Source organism: Vicugna pacos, chromosome 4 (genome assembly GCF_048564905.1).
Source record: "Vicugna pacos chromosome 4, VicPac4, whole genome shotgun sequence".
Lineage (NCBI taxonomy): Eukaryota > Metazoa > Chordata > Mammalia > Artiodactyla > Camelidae > Vicugna > Vicugna pacos.
Genome location: NC_132990.1, coordinates 36993989 through 37013195, shown reverse-complemented (window position 1 = coordinate 37013195; position 19207 = coordinate 36993989). Strand labels below are relative to the sequence as shown.

Here is a 19207-nt window from a genome sequence, read left to right as displayed (position 1 = left end):
GTTGTGTGTGACGCCAAGTGGTCCATGTCAAATAAGAAAAATGTTTAAAAGTAATGAAATTCTGTCACATGCTACAACATGGGTGAACTTTGAGGACACTATGCTAAGTGAAATAAGCCAGTCATAAAAGGACAAATATTGCATGACCCCACTTATATGAGGCTGTCAAATTCATGAGACAGAGAGCAGAACAGTGGTTAAGGGGCTGGGGGAGGGGGTACTAGGGAGTAACTTTAATGGAGTTTCAGTTGGGGAAAGTGACAAAGTTTGGGAGACGGATGGTGGAGATGGTTACACAACAATATGAAAGCACTTAATGCCACTGGACACTTAAAGATTGTTAAAATGGTAAATTTTAAGTTATGCATATTTTAGTGCCAAAAAAAAAAAAAGGAAAGAAAGAAAAAGGCTCAGAAGCACTGCAATTGTTGTGACAGACTTAAATGAAGAAAATTCCCACATCCACTGGGCAGAACAGGCTCCACAGACCTTTACTTAAATTCTTCTTTGACTTCTAAAAGGTTTTATGTGCACACGGCACAAAAATTCAAACAACACCCAAAAGAACAATCTATGGGCCTTTCAATTTTAGCACCAAGGTTTGCTTGATTTCTAAGGCAAACCTGGGAGCAAATTAAATCTCACTCAGCAAACAAACACAACAGGTGTGTTCATGAAAAACAACTTCAAAGAGGCACTGATTCTCTCGTCTCTCTTCCCCATGCCAGAACCTGATATAAAGTTCCGAAGTACAAAGAGCAGAATCTTATTCACCTACAATGGTAGGTTTTCTCGATTGGAAGAAAAATGGACGCCCTGACAGGTATCAATCTGGAACTGACAAACACTGAGTGTGCCTTTGTTATCATGCACATGAACATCCTTTCATGTCTGTGGCAGTGGCAAAAGGACTTTGAAGCATTACACTGCAATAACACTGCTTTAAAATTCTTACTGTTGGCACACTAAGGTGACCGAGTGGTCAAAAAGCAATTACCCTTGCATTCTGTGCTTCTTGGAGCTCTTGCATTCTCTGCAACCTGGCCTTGTGATCCATCTTCTCAAATATTTTTACTTTGCCCAGGACAGACTTGGGAGCGTTGTCTTGCTCCTCACCACCCTCTCCCACCTCCTCACTCTCTGGGGGAGGGATGGGAGTGGAGGGCTTCAGTATGGGCCGTCCAAAGGCAGGTTTGGCTGCAATAGGAGGGGGACAACCTTTGGTAGATGCCCCGGCAATTTCATTACCGGCAACCGCTGAGGGATTTGACTTGTATTCGTAGGATCTGGAGAAGTCAAAGGAGTCTTCTCTGTTTGGGGTTTTGGCCTGCAGAGAGCAACGCATAGTTTTACCTTGAGCTTCTGGTTTATTTTCAGACATCTATTAGTGATTTAATACACTCCATTTCCTGATCAGTTTCCAAAGGTGGTCAACAAATTCCACTCCAACAAGGAATCAAATAGAGCAGGGCACGCGGCCACTGGTCTGGCATCCAGAGCCCTACCTCACTTCCTATAGAAGAGAATTAAAAGTTTGAGGAAAGCAGGAGGGTGCTGGGGACGTGCTGGGAGGCCCACACGTGCCTGAGGTGGAGCAGACCTCATTTTGTACCAGAAGAGATGAGAATTTTGGAGCAGACCTCCGAAAAAGTCTGGCTTCGGGATGGAAGAGTGGCTCCTGAGCCCACCCAGCCTGAGGGCGCGTGCGCTGGCCCGGAGGGGAGGCCCAGGTCCAGCCAGAGGTGCCTGAGCCTGGGGCGGGGAGCGGGGAGGGCAGCAGATCACACTAACAGCCACTTTTTCTTCATAGTTTCATCCCAGGCCTGCTTGTAAATTTTCACGGATCTATTTTACGAGGTCACTAATTACTTCTCAGAGCTCACACAATCAATTATTATTTTCTTCTTAGCCGAAGTACTGAGTTACAGAGAGAAATTTTATTGGCTTATAAGGAAAAGCCTATAGCTATAGCTTTGATTCCGAGATGGGTAAAAAAAAAAATCACATGACATATGCCCATGGGTCCCTACACTGATTTCTGGATAATATCAAAAAAAATCAATTAGATGGTCCTCATAATGAGAGGCATCATAAACAATGGTGGTGATTGTTTTTCTTAGCAAGTCACCAGGAAGGATTTTCGGGGGCATCTAAATCAGGTTGTGGGAAGAAAAATTTAACTGGACAGAAAAAGAAAAATAGATTCTGAGACAAGTGATTCTGGGCATGCAGTCTTCATTTAACTTTTATTCCTTCTACATAAACAACAAAACAAAATGAAATAAACACTAATAGGTTTAAAACTGTACCCTCTTCAAAAACTGCCTTTCCTGTTTTTTTTTTTTTTTTTTTGCTTTTTCCTAATTTTTGGCTTTACCCCAACCCGGTGAGTCAAAAACACAATCCAACGCCATCTTATTGTGCGTGCTCCTCCCTGGCTAAGTAGGGAGCTCGAGGGGTGGCGGCTTCCTCCTTCCCAGCCTGGGCTTCCCAGCCACATACCTTGGGCGGCTCTGGCTTGAATGCCGGGGGCGGGCTATTGTCCCTAAGTTGATCTCTGCTAGCAGCCCTCCTCATCTGAGCTCGTGGCTCTGGGCTGGATTTCCTTATGCTCTACAAGACACAAAGGTTCATTCACAACCAGAACATCCCAGCAGAAAGAAGAAAGTGCTCAACTGCTTTGCTGGAGTTCTGCAAACTTGTGTGAATTCAGAAGTAGAGGTTTGTAACTTGGGTAAGTTGAGATAGTGAGTGACCCAGTGCTTCTTTACTGAAAAGGCAGATACCAGGCATATTCTCTTACTGACAAGTGCTTAAGATATGTTTTTCCAAAACTAGATGCATGTCTCTCCTCTAAAGTACAAAAACAAAAGGTCTTTCTAAAGTCTAAATCTCTTGTCACTCACAGCTGTTAACACTCTAAAGCATTAGCTGAGCTGTATCTGCAGACATTCAAGAGTTAACTTATTGTTTACAACTTGTCTGGCAACATATACTAATTTTCCTGTCATGGTGAGCTGTTCCTCTTTTCAACTTATATTTTTGGTACTTCTATTTCATAAAGAATAAAATCACTCACCGAAATAAGCTAAAATGCTACAGAGAAGTCCTCAGCAATAATTATCCAAATATAGGTGGAGAATCTCATCTACAAAGATCATTATTATCCCAGTGTTCTGTGAGGTGCAACTAACAGTGCTGGTCCTAACTCAGTGCCTGTCGATGTGATTTCTAGGGTCACAGAAGCCGTCTATTCACTGGCCCTCGGATGCATAGCACACAAGATCAGACATACCATCAATCATGAACTCAATTAAAAAATGGAAACACAAGAGAGAAGGAAACTGATGGGGAAACACTCAGGAGTTTTAGCAAGATTAGAAAAGTTAAAGGTAGGGTGGAGAAGACAAAGCCAGGATACCTAAGAGTACAGAGAGGACCTAATCAAAGGTTACAAGTAAATACAACAATATTGTATTTAAAAAATAACGTCCCGCTTGTAATTTGGACAGCTGGCCCCGACATCATGACATCATGCCCAAGGGCATCGGTGTGATGAGTGCTGATCGCTCAACCTCTCCCAGTGCTCAGTTCCTGCCCCTCCTCTTCCCCACGGACCACAACCACAACCACACAGGCTTTGACCTGGAATGAGAGGCTCCCGAGATGTACCTGCTCCAGCCCTTAGGAATACCTTTCACAGCACCCTGAATAAGCAGCTGGCCAGAGGATTTCAAGGGCAATGCCAGAACCTGCTCCTCCTGCCTCGCCTCACCTCCTCATGCGGCACCGGCTCTGAGGAGCGGGTGACGGAAGACACCAGCGGCTCCTCGGCTGGCTCGTCCAGCTCATTGTCAGTGTAGGCGCCTCCTTCGCCGTCGGTGTCTTCAAAGTCACTGATGAGGTGGCTGTCGCAGCTCAGATAGTCCGCGCCCATGGCAGTTAAGTAGGACATGCGGTCTTCGGGGTCGTCATCCATCCCTTCCATCTAGAGGAATTTGTTTCGGAGGGTCAGTGGGATCTGACATGGCCCCTGGGACTGAGGACTCAAGAATATTCCCAAGGGCACAGCCAAGTGACAGAAACCTTGACTTGTTCTAGAAAGCAAAGTCACCTTTATTCTCCTGAAATCAACTTGGCTTTAAATTCCTATGTTAATTTTTGTGCAAGGACTCAAATTTGAAACCTCTTCTTGCTACCAACTGTCCTTTACACTGCTACCGACCCAGGCTTCCTCAGACCGTTGCACTTTTCTTCCAGAATCTGGCTGCCCTCCAGCTTCTTTCTGTTGTTCTCCTAGTAATTTGTTCTCCTAGTAATATGTGCACACTGCCCCGAGCTGCACGCCTCTCCCCTCACCCATGAGATTCTCAAATCCTTGAGGGCAGAAGCTCTGTCCTGCTCAACCTGTTCTCAGTGTGGAGGCTAGCGCACAGCCTCAGCGGGTATACGCAAACACTCAGTGGATACTAGATACTCTTATTAAACACGCAGTTTCTAAAGAGCAAGACTAGGACTAAACCATCTAGTTGGTAACTGAAGCACTTCTGCAACAAAATCGTACCTCTAACAGCTCACAAACTACCCCAATTTAGCTGGACTATGGAACACCAACACCAACAGCTCCTAGAACCACTGAGAACTACATGCTTTCTCTCCACTTCCTCCCTGCAGTGGGGCTGTGTGTAGACTCCCTCCACAGCTGAGATGCCAGCCGATGGTAGAAGCCTATACAAAGGTCCCAGCGCCCTCTCATCACCCACGCACACTCCTAGAACACATTCTCTGCCAACATTCTTTCTAAGCCAATGATTCCAACTCCATTAGATTTTTTCTATTGATTTTTAACCATGTTCTCCACACCCCTCAGCCTCGCCTCTCACCCCGACTCTGTTTCCCAGGTCCTTAGTAAGCTGTGGAGCTCAGCACAAGACCTTGTAAGCTCTGATTAGTGTGCTTGGGACACAACACTAGTTACTACATTAAAAGCAAAGGGAAGTGAATGTAGGGCTGCACAGATCTCATTCTGCTTTTCTTGTAAAAGTGCCTTCAATTTATTACTTTTTCAGAGAATTTATAAATGTTCAAACAATTAACACATACATTGGGATCACTTGAAATGGGCCTGGTTTTACTACATTCACTACCCTCTTTAAAGAAAACTCAGAACACAAACTCTCACCTCGTAGCAGAGGATCTGTGCCACGTACCTTTCCTTCGGAGACCCAGACTGCTTCTCCTTGCTGCTGCTGAATCGTGTCCTTCAAGCTGCCAAACCAGCTATCGTTGGCTGAATTTAGGTTGATTGTAGCTACAGAAATGTAAACCAAAAGCTGTGCATCAATTTCCAGAGAAATATTTATTAGAAATCCTATTTGACATAACTTATCCTAACTTGTCATATAAATTAAACTTTGGCAAATGGAAGAGAAAGTTGGCACATATTTGAACACTAAATCCTTTCGGTTGAATGTAATTCAACTATTACCATCTAGTTGTTGGAGTTTTCATTACAGGTGGATGCTATAAAGCTAAAAATGGATTAATTTCTTTCCAGAATGCCTGTTTTTCAAAAAAGCCACCTTTTAAAAAATATGTTTTTAAGAGTGTTTTCAGGAGCAAAGATTACAACATCTCAACCAAATATAAAACTACCATATTTTAAAGATCAATATGCAGACATGTATATTATAAATAAGAAAAATATATACCATTGTACTATTTATCTCCAATAAAAAAACTAAAGATAATTTTTAAATGTATATCATTTTAATAGGCTTAAACATTTTAGAGTACAAATACAAATTAACCAAATTCCACAGGTGTGTATTCATGGGCTATACGTTTTCTATTCAGAACAAAATATATCTCACATAACAGCACTTACTATAATTGACCAAACACTTTTCCAAACACCTTACATGGATTAGTTCATTTCATGCTTGAACAAACCTTGCCATGTAGGTAATGCTATCTATCACCCCCATTTTACAGATGAGAAACTGAGGCACAGTAGTGAAAGTAACTAGCCCAAGGCCTCGCACCAAGCAAGTGGAGAAGCCCAGATACAAACTCAGAAGTTTGCTTTTAGGGTCTATGATCTCAGTTACTACATGACACTGTCCATCTGAAAACATGAATTTAGCTGGGGAGTGCGGTGGGTGGGTAATAGCTCAGTGGTAGAATGCCTGCTTGGCATGCACAAGGTCCTGGGTTCAAACCCCAGTGCCTCTCTTAAAGGAAAAAGGAAAAAAAATTAAAACCATGAATCTAGAGTACTATATAAAATATCAATCAAGTAAAAGACATATGATTGTTCTTAAGCAATGTGTATTTATGGACCTACTAGAGATAAACCAGACAAGCAAAATTGGGCCTAAAATAATCAAGCTGCAGGTAAATTAGGATTTTTAAAAACTACATCATCATGTCCTTTTATTAAGGGGTACTGCACTATGTGTCACCCAAAAGAAAATCGGAGCTTGTTGGTAAAAGCTGTTCAGCAGACTGCTCCATCTATCCTGAAATCTACATAATTCTCTATAAACAGCCAAAAAGAACTAGTAAGCAAATTTTGTAAGCAATTATGCTCCAGGTTTTCTTCCTAGTAACATATAACATTATTTCACTTAAAACGTTCTAACAATGACCTTGGAAAATCCTGAACGAGCTTACAATTTCCTTGGTTATTAATTATTTACAGCATTAGAATAAACTGATACCTTGGACAACTCAAGGAAATTTAACCTTGATTCCCTGGACTTTTGTAAAGTTTATTCTGTTCCTGGTAACAGAAGTGAGATTGTGCATCCCAGAGACCAAATGAGTGATTTGCACTAAATGTACACAGAATATTCTGCTGACTTTTTAAGTTTTACGTTGGAGTTATCTGAGATGAGTAGTCTGTTTTTATCATAAGGAAAACCTCAAGTTAAAAGGGCCACTTGTGAAATGCAGAAAATATTTTCATGGCCCCAATAAGAAAGTCAGAAAACCTCTTACTGAATTCACATTGAGTCAAGTATATGAAAAAAAAGCTTTACAGTGGCTGATTTCCTAAGCCCCATTAAAAAGAATTTCCAACTAAGTTGTTAGCATCCAACTCAAGCACTTGACCTCTCTTTTAACAAGCGAGTGCACAGCTATGATGCTGCCTCCCCTTCACTTGGGATCAAGTTCCTTTGGTTTACTGTTGGCTTTTGCTTATTACACTTTTCAGATTCTTTGATTTCAAGCAATACTAGTTAATCACTATTGTTCCCAACCTCTGGACTAGACCTGTGTCCCCTTGGATAGGCTAAATATATCTCTCAAACTCCAGAAAGTGAAATACTGAAAGATCTTCACTCAGCCTCCGTCTCAGCCAGGATCCTGGGATTCTAAGGGCGTCCATTCCCAGCCCTGGCACAGGTGTACTCAGAGCTCCTTCTCCTTCCCCAACCAAGGAGGTTGAGAAGCACCAAGAGCAACAGCAGAAGGTGACGTGTAAGGCTGGAGGGGTAGGGGGAAATCAGGAGTGACTGCTAATGGCCATGAGGTTTCTCTTCAGGGTGATGGGTAAGTTCTAAAATCGATGGTGAGGATGGCTGTACATTTTTCAATATACTAAAAAACTACTGAATTGTACACTTTAAGTGTCTGAATTATAGGGCATATACATTAAATTTTAATAAAGCTGTTCTCATTCAGGGACTCTCTCTAAATGGGTAAGCATCAGCCAAGGTGCCCGGCCAGGGAGCATGGCAACTTCCGTCTGCTTTCCGTGGTCATCAGCCTCTACGCGTCCTTGGAAAACTAAGCACTGCCTACTGCAGTTTGGGTTCTTTTTGGCTGATACAGGATTCATCACTCGATCCCAAGCCTTTTCAAACACTACATTATGACATAGAAAATTTCTTTCACAGTATGTTAAGACTGAAAGATAAAAAAAAAAGTATAAAATAGTATCACTAATGAATAGCATTTGTTCAGCATTTCCAAAGTCTCAGAACTAAACTGTACAAACTTCACATTAGTGAAACCTAGGAGAAGTGCTAGCATATTCTGTGGTACTTGAAAAAATCCCACAAATTCACAAAAAGGGTGGCCCTGCTTGGGTTGCTAAGTCCCCAATACCATTTCCGTGGTCTTTAAACCACGAACTGAGTGCTTCAGGAATTCCAAGAAAACACGTCATTTAAACTTCATGTTCTCAAAAATAACTTTTGCAACATGTACATGCAAATGTGTTCTACAATAAATTATTTTTAAATGACAGGGGAGGCTTGGGCAGCCTAACATTTTACATTTATGTTGACAGGTTAACTTGCTTTGGGGCAAAATCTCAGAATAAAGCTTCCCTTGTCACTGCCACTTAATTGAGAAGCACCTTGAGTTTGCAAGGAAAGCCATTTACTTTAATTTCTTTTTTAGTTTAGTTTAAATTTTATATTAGCTTTAGTTTAGTTTATTAGTTTATTTTTTATATAAAAGGCATTTTATTACGTTGTAAAAATAGTAATGGATATACGTAAAAAACAAAAGGAAAAATAATTTATACTTTTCAAAAACAACCAAGACGCAATTGATTTTTTTAACTGAAGTATAGTTGATGTACAGTATTATATAAATTACAGGAGTATAATAGAGTGATTCACAGTTCTGGAGGAATTATACTCTATTTATAGTTGTTATAAAGTGTTTGCTATGTTCCCCGTGTTGTGCAATATATCCCTGTAGCTTATTTCATATCTAATAGTCTGTAAAAAGGAAAAAAAAGGACTAAGACATGACAATAAGCATAACAGTACAAAAAGTAAATCAACAAGCACTGGTAATGTTAGTTTTCTTTTAATTTTCTACAATTAATGTCATACTAAGCCCTAATTTGTCCTATATCTGAAATACTAACAACACACTAACGGTTTCTATAAACCTTCAGTTCTTCTACTTGATCATTTTTATTGCAACTCTAAAGTAACCTTTAAAGTAACTTCAGGGAGAGCCATTTTAATATGGTCATAATTAAATACTCATCTTTGGGAAATGGGATTTTCCTGTTACTGTGCAAACAAAGAAAAAGAAGGATATTTAGCCTGTTGACATCATTGGAACACAATCCTTGATTTTGAATTACTGCGATCATCAAAGCAGCTCTGCTATTCCTACTTATTAATTCTTTAAAACTCCATAAAGTTAAAGCCATTTAAAAAAACTTTGATTCTGGCCATGGTGCACACAATCAAGTCAAAACCTGGTCAGGCTGAGTGAGACACGGGGCAAAGAAAGCGCTAAGTGGGGACATCCACGCAGTTTCCCAGAGCTAAACTGAGAAGTCTGGAAGGTTACTGTGAAAGGCCAGCTGATAGACAATCAGGGACTGTTGGTAAATTACTCGGCACCCTGCCCCATTCATCCCAAAGACCAAGTAATTCCATACTAAAGGCTGGCAACCTATGATGAGAGTGGGTCACTTCAAAGTTCTAGATGAAACTGACACTCAGAGCGTCTATGTTTCCATGCCAGCCCCCGACCTGAGTTATGCTGAAACCTCTATCTTTTTGATTAGCTTCGGCAAGAAACGGATTAAGTGGGCCAGAGACAGTTCTAATTAAGTTACAAACATGTATGCCTCGCCTGATGCTGGCCTCCGGCACACACAGCTGGGTAATGGTCAGTCCCTGCCTTCAAGGATCCCTTAATCTCTTAGTGGAGCTGAAAAGGAGTTGTTAAACCCGTGTACACACACGAGCTCCTTCTGATCCTCGATCAGATGCAGCCAGCCCTTGTGGCCTGTGCTCCAAAAAGCCAACGATCAAACTCAAAGGTAGAAGAAGGGAGGGTCCCAGCATTACCGGCTGCCTCCTTCTCCTTTGCTCTCCCCTTCGCAGAGCTAGTCATTTTCATAGGTAGTGCAAATGGATTCAGTTACTCAAACAGGTCACATTCTTACATCACTTTACTTTCATAATAATCGTAGCAGCAGGTCTTCATTTCAGGAACTTTAAAAAATATTCTATTATGGAAAACTATAGACATATGCAAAAGCAGAGAGAACAGTTTAATGAACTCCTATGAACACATCAGTGCAACAATTACCAACTCTTGGCTGGTCTTGTCCATAGCCCCACCTACTCTCCTCACCGAAGATTATTTAAGCAAATCCCAGACATCATATAAGGTCATTTGTAAATATTTTATTTAGCATACATTCCTAAAAAATAAGGATTCTTTAAAAAAAAAAGTCACAGTATCATCACCCTAAAAACAGGAGTACTAAATCCTTCATTTCATCCAACATCCAGAGTGCTCAAGTTTCTATTTCAGAGACATTTGTAAATAATGAAACCAAGTTCCTATCACTTTGCAAGTTAGCGCACACATGGATGGTAAGCAGAGAACAATGACACAGTCCATGACCAACAAGGGTACTCGGTGATACACGCCAGTGTAATCACTAGCCTTGCAGTCTCCACAAAAATCTCATCAAAATGACCAATTACTGTGTATTATGGATCTTTACGATCATTTTCAGTCAGGATTATAAAGTTATATAAACAAACACCATGAGTCCAGTATACTTATTTTACAGGATTAGCTACTTTCCAAGGAGTCATGAATAGGATTTCAGATTACTATTCCCCACTCTGATGATTTTCCTTTTCCTTCCATTCCACAATTCTCTACTTCTCACTATACACTTACATGTATACATTACAGTACACATTTCACTTACCTGTAAAAAGATGTGCACAAGTTTTTTTAAGCTTGTTGGCTTGATCGAATAACTTTCGAGAACTTTTGTTGGATGATGGATTCAACCTCTGTCTCATGGTTTTGACACCTTGTCTAGAGTCTGGGTTGAAAAAAACCACAATCGGGAACCACTGAGTGTAATTCAACAGGTCCACGGCTTTAGGAGTCACGTCCAAGAGCGCATGCTTATCCTGTTAGAAATGGGGAAAAGCTTCGTAAATGGGTATGTAAAGTCACAAAGCATCAAACTGTCTGTAATAAGGCTGCAGCAGATAAAATGTGCCAATTTAAATCAAAAAGCAGGAAATGTTTCCCTACACATTACATCCATTTCATATTGCCAATCTATTAGAAGTTTTGAGAAAATGAATCAACAGATTATTTGGTATAATGCTCAGAACTCAGAACCAACACATCAGCACCACAGAGCACCATCTGGTTTCCACACAATGAAACAGCTCATATTTATAATTCAGCTTTTATCATTAATATTTAATAACTATTAAAATATAGACTCTATTCTTAAAAAGACTGCAGCAAACCATGACCCAATTCTTTCTGACGACATGGTCTTCAGGTGAACTTTCTTACCTGTTCAATAATTTGCCTCACGGTATTTAACCGCACCACCCCACTGGATTTCTCAGATCCTGCGTCTCTTGGTTCAGTTTCTGAAAAACCAAAAAACAAGTGGGAACTGAATAGTATTTTAGAAATCAGTGATAACCAAGTCCTCCAACCTAGCATCAGCAATAACAGGACACCTGACACTCGGTGTCTCCTAATGAGAGGCAGTGGGAAGGACCTACCCTGCCTGCTTAATCAAAATCTAACCAGGGGAAACGGGCCAGGCCTACAGCAAACATCCTATGAGACAAGGGGCGTGTACCCTTCAAAACAATTTAGGAAAAGGAAGAGACTAGAAAGACATAAAAATCAAATGTACTACATATTCCTTGGTTGCATTCTGAATTAAAAAAAAATAACAAGCTATAAAAGACATCATTGGGACAACTGAGGAAATTTGAAAAATGGACTATATACTAACTAACATTGTATAAGTGTTAAATTTCTTGGCTGTGATAATGGTATTGTGCCTGCGTAGGAGGAGAATTAGGAGATTCACAGAGGCAGACAGTGCTATAATGCCTGCAACTTAAACTTCCAAATAGCTCAGCAGAAAATGTAGGACGTGTGTGTGTGTGTGTGTGTGTGTGTGTCTAAATTTCTTGGCTGTGATAATGGTATTGTGCCTGCGTAGGAGGAGAATTAGGAGATTCACAGAGGCAGACAGTGCTATAATGCCTGCAACTTAAACTTCCAAATAGCTCAGCAGAAAATGTAGGACGTGTGTGTGTGTGTGTGTGTGTGTGTGTGTGTGTGTGTGTCTATGTGGGGGAGGAGTGAAGATGGTAAAATATTTACAACTGGTGACAGTGACTTCAGGCAGAGGGGATGTGGGTATTCACTATTTTTTCATTTTTTCTGTATGTTAGATATTTTTCAAAATGAAAATTGGGGGAGAAAAACTATCACTGACAGACTTACTAGCAGTTTGGAACAGGTCAGGCAGCTCATTTGCCAACTTCTCCAGTGCTATATCTGCTATGGGGCCAAACAAGACCACAGGTCTCTTGAAACCAGCTGAAATGAGATAAGAAGAGCCATGAAAACACCTACATGTCTTCAGCTGCTGAGATAAGAAGCAGAAGCATTTCACAGGCTATTGATAACACAACTAAATCAAAGAAACTGAGTGTTCTCCCACCTCTAATTCAGACCAACTCTTTTCTGCAGACTAGACCTTCACTCCCCTCACTATTACAGAAGATAAACTTTTACACAGAATATATAAACACTTTCTGAATGGTGGTATTAAAAAAAAATGACTGAGGTTATAGCAATATGAGTTTCCATAGCTCACTTTTTATGACATGAGTTTGCATAGCTCACTTTTTTTTGTAAGTCTTACTTGATGTTTAAATAAGATCCTAACTCTGTACGTTGGCTTTGGTCTAAGTGACATAGAATGTGAGCATTAATATCTAAAAATGAAGAAAAATAGGCTCAGAGCCCAGCTGGATCATTTCCTGGCCCCACTTGGCTTCCTCACCTTCTCGAAGCAAAACCCTCTCATAAGCCGGGAACTTGGTGCTGACTGACACCGCGGCTGTGAGGTCTTCCCGACTCTTCCGTAAATTCTTCTTCACACCGGACCTCTGGCCACGCATTCTCCAGAAATCTGCCCTGTCCCCGGTGCTGTCTCTCTGGGCGGTCTGCACGCTGGCCATTTGTTCCGCTCTGAGAGAAGAAACCAGGAGAAGTAAATCTCTCAAGCTGGGAAATGCACAAATGTGCGTGTCACTGACCAGATCCAGTCCATGTTACTGATGGACTGGGATTGGAGAAGATGTGGCTTGACAATGGGCAAGTTTCACAGGGTGAGAAATGCAGGGACTCTCTTCTGGTTGGAGGCAGAGAAAGGCTGGCTGCACACAAAATCCAGCAGAAGTGGCTCAGTAATTAATAAACACGCTACCATGGCTCGTTCTGTTAGGCTGGTATGCAGGCATACCCTGTCTTCCTGCACTTTGCTTTACTGTGCTTTGCGGATACAGTGCTGTTTTTTGGTTTTTAGAATTTTTTTTTAACAAATGAGAGATTTGTGGCAACCCTGCATTGAGCAAGTCTACTGGTTCCATTTTTCCAATAGCACTTGCTCACTTCATGTCTCTGTGTCACATTTTGGTAATTCTCATAATATTTCAAGTTTTTTCATGATTACTATATTTGTTATGGTGATTTGTGGTCAGTGATCTTTGATGTCACTATTGCAAAAAGACTATAACTTACTGAAGGTTCAGATGATGGTTAGCATTTTTCAGCAATAAAGTTATATATATATTACTGAAATATAGTCAGTTTACAATATTGTGTCAATTTCTGGTGTACAGCATAATACTTCAGTCATATAGGAACATACATATATTCGTTTTCACATTCTTTTTAACTGTAAGTTACTATAAGATACTAAATGTAGTTTCCTATGCTATACAGTATAAACTATCTAGCAATAAAATATTTTTAATCAAAGTATGTAGATTGTTTTTTGGACATGTTATTGCACTTAATAGGCTGTAGTATAAACATAACTTCTATATGCACTGAGAAACCAAAAAATTTGTGTGACTTGCTTTATTGTAATATTTGCTTCATTGTGGTGGTCTGGATCTGAACCCGCAGTATCTCCAAAGTATGCCTGTACAGTAAACAAACCTGAAACCCTTGCCAAACTAGTTAGCTTTTTTCCCTTTTCTCCCCATTGTCAGCCAACCAATAAATGTTCGCTGGGGTGTCTGAGCCTCTCTCCAGGATGAGGGCTAGACACTGGACAAGGGTGGCATGCTCGTATGCTATGGCCACATGGTGTCTGCTCAGGGGCTCAGGGCAGCAGACACACTCCTTAGAAAATTGTCTAAATGCCAGCCAAGTCCAAGAACTGACCATGTGATGCCGATACTCAAAGCAAACCACCTGGTGGCAATTTATAGTTCCAGGCCACTCCTCGTACACGAGATGCAGATGATGGGAGAGGACAGGATGAAAAATGATGAAGTTGTACGGGGCTTCCTTTCAGGGGGGCCCATACATTATTTATTTGTGGGAGGAAAAAGCTTAGGGGGTTGTGTGGGCGCGTGTGGTCTCAGATACCTGCTTTTGTTGGGGATTAAGCCTTTTTCCAATTCATTTCCGATCCTCACGGCCAGCCAGTGGCCCAGTTTGCCATCATACAGCGTATCAACCACGCGGAAGATCTCTCCCCTGGTGAAGGCCAGGCTCTGTGGAGTTTCCTTCTCACATTCAAAGTGGCTTCTGATAAAAAACGAATCTCCTCTGCCACAAGCCAGTATATCTCTATATACTGAAAGACAAAAGCATCACTGTATGCTGCCTTCAGCTTGGCCAGAGGTCTTTTCTGAAAGAGTCATCAGTTTCTCCAATCTCTGAGCACCCTCTTCACCTTCTCTTCATTTAGTGAACTCAGTGCACAGGCCCCATGGGAACCACAGGAAGACAGACAAGTAATAAGTTCACGAGTTGCTGTGATGGTTAATTTTATGTGTCAGCTTGACTGGGCCATGGGGTGCCCAGGTATTTGGCCAGACATTAGTCTGGGTGTGTCTGTGAGGGTGTTTCTGGATGAGATCAACGTTTTAACTTGTAGACCAAGTAAAGCTCCCTGGTGTGGGCTGGCCTCATCTAATCAGCTGAAGGACTGAACAAAACAAAAAGGTGAACCCTTCCCGGTAAGAGAAAATGAACTCTTCCTGCCTTCAAAATGGGACATCAGCTTTTTTCCTGCCTTCAGACTCAAACAGATACATTGGCTCTTCCTGGATCCTCCTGTCAGCCTTCGGACTGTAAATACACCAGCGGCTCTCCTGGTTCTCATGCCTCTGGGCTTGGACTGGAACTAAACAACAGCTGTCCCAGGTCTCCAGCTCGCCAACTCATCCTGCACATCTTGGGACTGGCCAGCCTCCATCATGATGTGAGCCAATTTCTTGTAGTAAATATCTCTTTCTTCCTTTCTCTGTCTCTCTCTATATATATACACACACACACATATGTGTATATGTGTGTATACATATACATACATACGTATACATACACATCCTGTTGGTTCCACTTCCCTGGAGAACTCTGACTAATACAGTTGCCAATCAACCCTCTGAAGACATGCAGATACTATCAACCCCTGTTTTACAGATGAGGACAATAAGCCCTGGAAAGGTGAAGCAACTTGGCAGGCTAATAAGGGTTAATAAGGGACCTGACCATCAGGCATGGTCCATTGCATCTGTCTACAGAAAAATTCAGTAGTAACTCCAGATAGCAATTAAGGCTGGATCACTGTTAAGAAAAGCAGTTTTATTCTAAATCGACTAGTGAAATTCTTTCAGGGGGTGCATGGAAAACATTTCTATAAAAAGGTAAACGGTACCCCAATTTTTCCCACATACCTGTGACTGAAAGATTACGTGTCAAGATCCACTTTAATTTTTTAATACCCAGATTTGCTTATTCTGATCCCAAGATACCTCCTCCCCCGCCTCCCCCCTTACATAATAACCAAACCTGCTCACCATCAGCTCGGCTCTGAGCTAAAATAGTCACCATTTCACCTTTGGGGATTTCTAACAGGTAGAGAACAGCATCCTCCCGAACCAGCCCTCGGAAATCCTGTGTGTTCACCTGACGGGAGGGGAAAACAACAAAACAAGACAAAACAAAAAAAAAAGTTTTTATTAAAAGGTGCTATCTGAGCTTTTTACCTGTTTATGTCCATCACGGCCTTCCCAGAGCAAACCCCAGGTGTGAAGAAGTCCTTAGTGCCCTACTCAAGCCCTCGCAGCATCCTGCTACGGGCCTGGGTTGTGTGGGCATCACCACCCCTTCCTGTCTCCCACACTGCCAACCACTGGTCAGGATTATGCCCATCCATCAAGGATTCGTCACTGGACCAGGTGAGAATTTCTCATGGTTGTGTCTAGCTCCCTCTCTTCTTTGAGTCTCCTATCCAGGTGGCCAGGGAAGTGATGTACAATTCTGAATCAGATAACTATAATGCAATAGGGAATGGTGGGGTCTGTGGAAAAGGAGCATGCCAGTCCAGCTTAAGGAATTAATACTTCTTAAACTGATTCAAAGAAAAGCCTGAAAATAAGGATTCTGTCCAAATCCACCCTTTTCTTAGAGCTTCTATCACCTGAAATTGAAGAGCATTAGCTTTATATGGCTGACCGTGAGCCTAATACTTGGCTTTTATATTTAAGCTTCTGATACACAAATGGGCAAGAAGCTCACATCTATTCCCCACTGATTGAGCAGGGTACACTATAAATAGCTTTTAAAAGATAAGTTAGAAAGCAAGAAAAACTGAAAGTAGCACAAAGAAAACATTTTGACCTCATTGTTCTGTACCTTTGAAACTGTTTTAAAACAATAAATACAAATAAGTAAAACATAAAAATTATTTTAAAGTACCTAAAATTTTAATAATATATTACAGAAGTAAAGATACAGAATTCCTATGACACATTTTCTTCCATCATTGAGGACCTATAGAATACTTTAATCAAAGAGTAATGCTTTACACTATGGAATGACTATAACTCGGTGGAAGTATGTAAAAAAAAAAAAAAAAGAAAAAAAGAGTAATGGTTTACTACTGAAAAAAAATAATTAATTGAGCCTAATTAAGGTTGGAATTTACAAATAAATGAAATAGGCATTACACTAAAATTTACTTGGTGCTTTTAAAATAGAGTGATTTACTAAAGCAATCACATTAACTTTTCCTTTGAAAGTATTTAGCATTTATGACAGCTTATTCCCATCTCTCTATCCCCGAATCAGAGATATTCCCACTTTGGTATCTAATTCATTCTCGTGTGCCAACTGCAGGTCTACATCTCCATCTATATATGGCCACATGTATGTTTTTCCAGGCACTGTACATGCTTGTATTCGTTTATTTAAATAAGACAGTGTCATAGGCTTGGGAGAAGACCTTGGAGGTCCCTCTGTCCATCTCTCTGGCCACTTGAGACTGACTTCCCAACAAGCCAAAAACTATAATGGTCAAAATTAAAGCACCCATGGTAGCTAAGGTTTTACAATCCACAAGGTTAACAACTAAACTCAGGAGCTTTTTTTCTCTTTTCCTGAAAGAGAAATGACGATCACAGCAGGTAAAAAATAAGCAAAGAGACAGGCAAGCCAGGCCCCAAAGCAGGTGTATCTCTGTTATTTACAAGGCACATATTCCGCCACAGCACAGCACACTCATGTTTCCATTCCACATGTCAGGCTGTCACCTTTACAGAAGGAGAAGCAGCACTTACAAAACCCGCAACAGAAGAAAGTGATTGGTGTACATGCATCGTACCTCCATACATATTCAACATGACCACTGAAAGGAGTGCTAAACAAAATAAAGGAAAAGAGGCCAGGACAGCACTCTGATACTTGAAGGTCAGGTTGTACAGCCCTCTCCGACAAATATCCACGGTCTGTTAGTAGTCTACAGGGTCTAGCTGTGTCTGCTATGAGTCTGAAGTCTCTGTCAGCCACACTATGGCGGTGTAGCAGCGCCTCTGCCCCAGTGGGCGAGCTCAGTCTTCTTCACACCTTTGTAGACTTGACGGCTCCTTTTGCAGTCAACAGAAAATTTATGCACACCCAAGCATGAGAACCACCTATTGTCTGATCTCCAGATGAGACTATGGCAAAAGGAGCTGGTTCCCAGTTTCTTTCTTGTCACCAGGGTAGTAACAGGAAAGAAGACACTTTCTTAAGCAGAAACGTTGTGTACTGTGACTTGTACCCATGGAGGTGACTCTCCCCCATCTTTAATGACTTACAGAGAGTTCTGTCAAGCCCCTAAGGGAATTCACCTTTTTTTTTTTTCCCATGGAAATTTGAAAAATCTTCTTTTCTCCAGGGTACAAAAAAATTGCATCCTTGAACTTTCTTGAGTAAAGGCTTTCAAATTCCTACCTGACTTCCTGCGGCCCCATGCTAGTTAGGAAACTTGCTTTTTCTTCTTTGGCATCAGCCCAAGAGTAAACTGGTATGAGATGACACTCGAATGAGGTTCTTACCGGTAGCACTGGGTAAGTGGTATTTCCTAGGATCAGGTGGTACCATGAGGGTCACTCAGGTACATGTGGTCTTCTAGGATCCTGACCAGAGCCAAAGAGGGTCTAGAATGTCACTGGAAAGCTTCCGCAAAGCTCATGGTCAAGGTTTGCCCTTTGTATGCTCCAGAAATGAAATGTGAACTATTGCCAGGAGGCCCTGGGCCAAGAACGAAAAGGACCCCTCTCTTTTTGTGCTCTGCTGCCTGCTTGCCTGGGAACTCTGCTTTTCTCCCCTCCCCTCTGAGGCCAGATGCTCTTATCTGACCCCCTAGTAATTCATACGTGAGAAATGCAAGTTTAAAGAAGCAGAAATTCCAGTGAAGACAATTCCCTAGCATGCTATATTTTTATGCACACAAGGTACTTGGCGTTCCTGAAGTTAATTCTGAAGTCAGTGGGAAACACATGATATGGATCTCACAAAATGTCAAAGCTGAGGTGGTTATCATTTTTAACAATCAACAGATTATGCAAACATATATACGGTAACTTTAAAAAGTACCAATATTTGATTAACCAGGGATTTTCCTTCCTGGACAATTTTAGATGTAAGTGACACATGGAGTGGCAGCAATTGGTGTTTCAATGGGGAAAAGGAACAGGAACTCTGCCGGGTACCTTGTAAGTGTCATCTGTTCTAATGTGCCCAGGGTCCCTGTGAAGCGGGTACACTTATCCCAACTCAACAGAACAGAAACTCGAGTCTCAGTGGTGAAGCCAGAGCCACAGACTAATATGAGGCTGGGACGGGACTCAAATCAGACAAT

General features: G+C 41.3%; 1 protein-coding gene across 6 annotated transcripts in view; it reads right to left on the bottom strand.

The window, feature by feature from the left end:
- Positions 1–19207, bottom strand: part of TJP2 (tight junction protein 2) — a 111044-nt gene that overhangs the window by 2200 nt on the left and 89637 nt on the right. For 4 of the 6 annotated variants that reach the window (XM_072959560.1, XM_072959558.1, XM_072959559.1 and 1 more), the window contains 10 exons: positions 15882–15990; positions 14446–14656; positions 12848–13035; positions 12283–12378; positions 11326–11405; positions 10715–10925; positions 5211–5311; positions 3776–3988; positions 2503–2613; positions 998–1327 (listed from right to left, as the gene is read on the bottom strand). In XM_072959560.1, the coding sequence (XP_072815661.1) occupies positions 998–1327; positions 2503–2613; positions 3776–3988; positions 5211–5311; positions 10715–10925; positions 11326–11405; positions 12283–12378; positions 12848–13035; positions 14446–14656; positions 15882–15990 (1650 nt within the window). The remainder of the gene's footprint in view (positions 1–997; positions 1328–2502; positions 2614–3775; positions 3989–5210; positions 5312–10714; positions 10926–11325; positions 11406–12282; positions 12379–12847; positions 13036–14445; positions 14657–15881; positions 15991–19207) is intronic. The other 2 variants (XM_015243686.3, XM_006209401.4) reach the window with 2 other exon arrangements.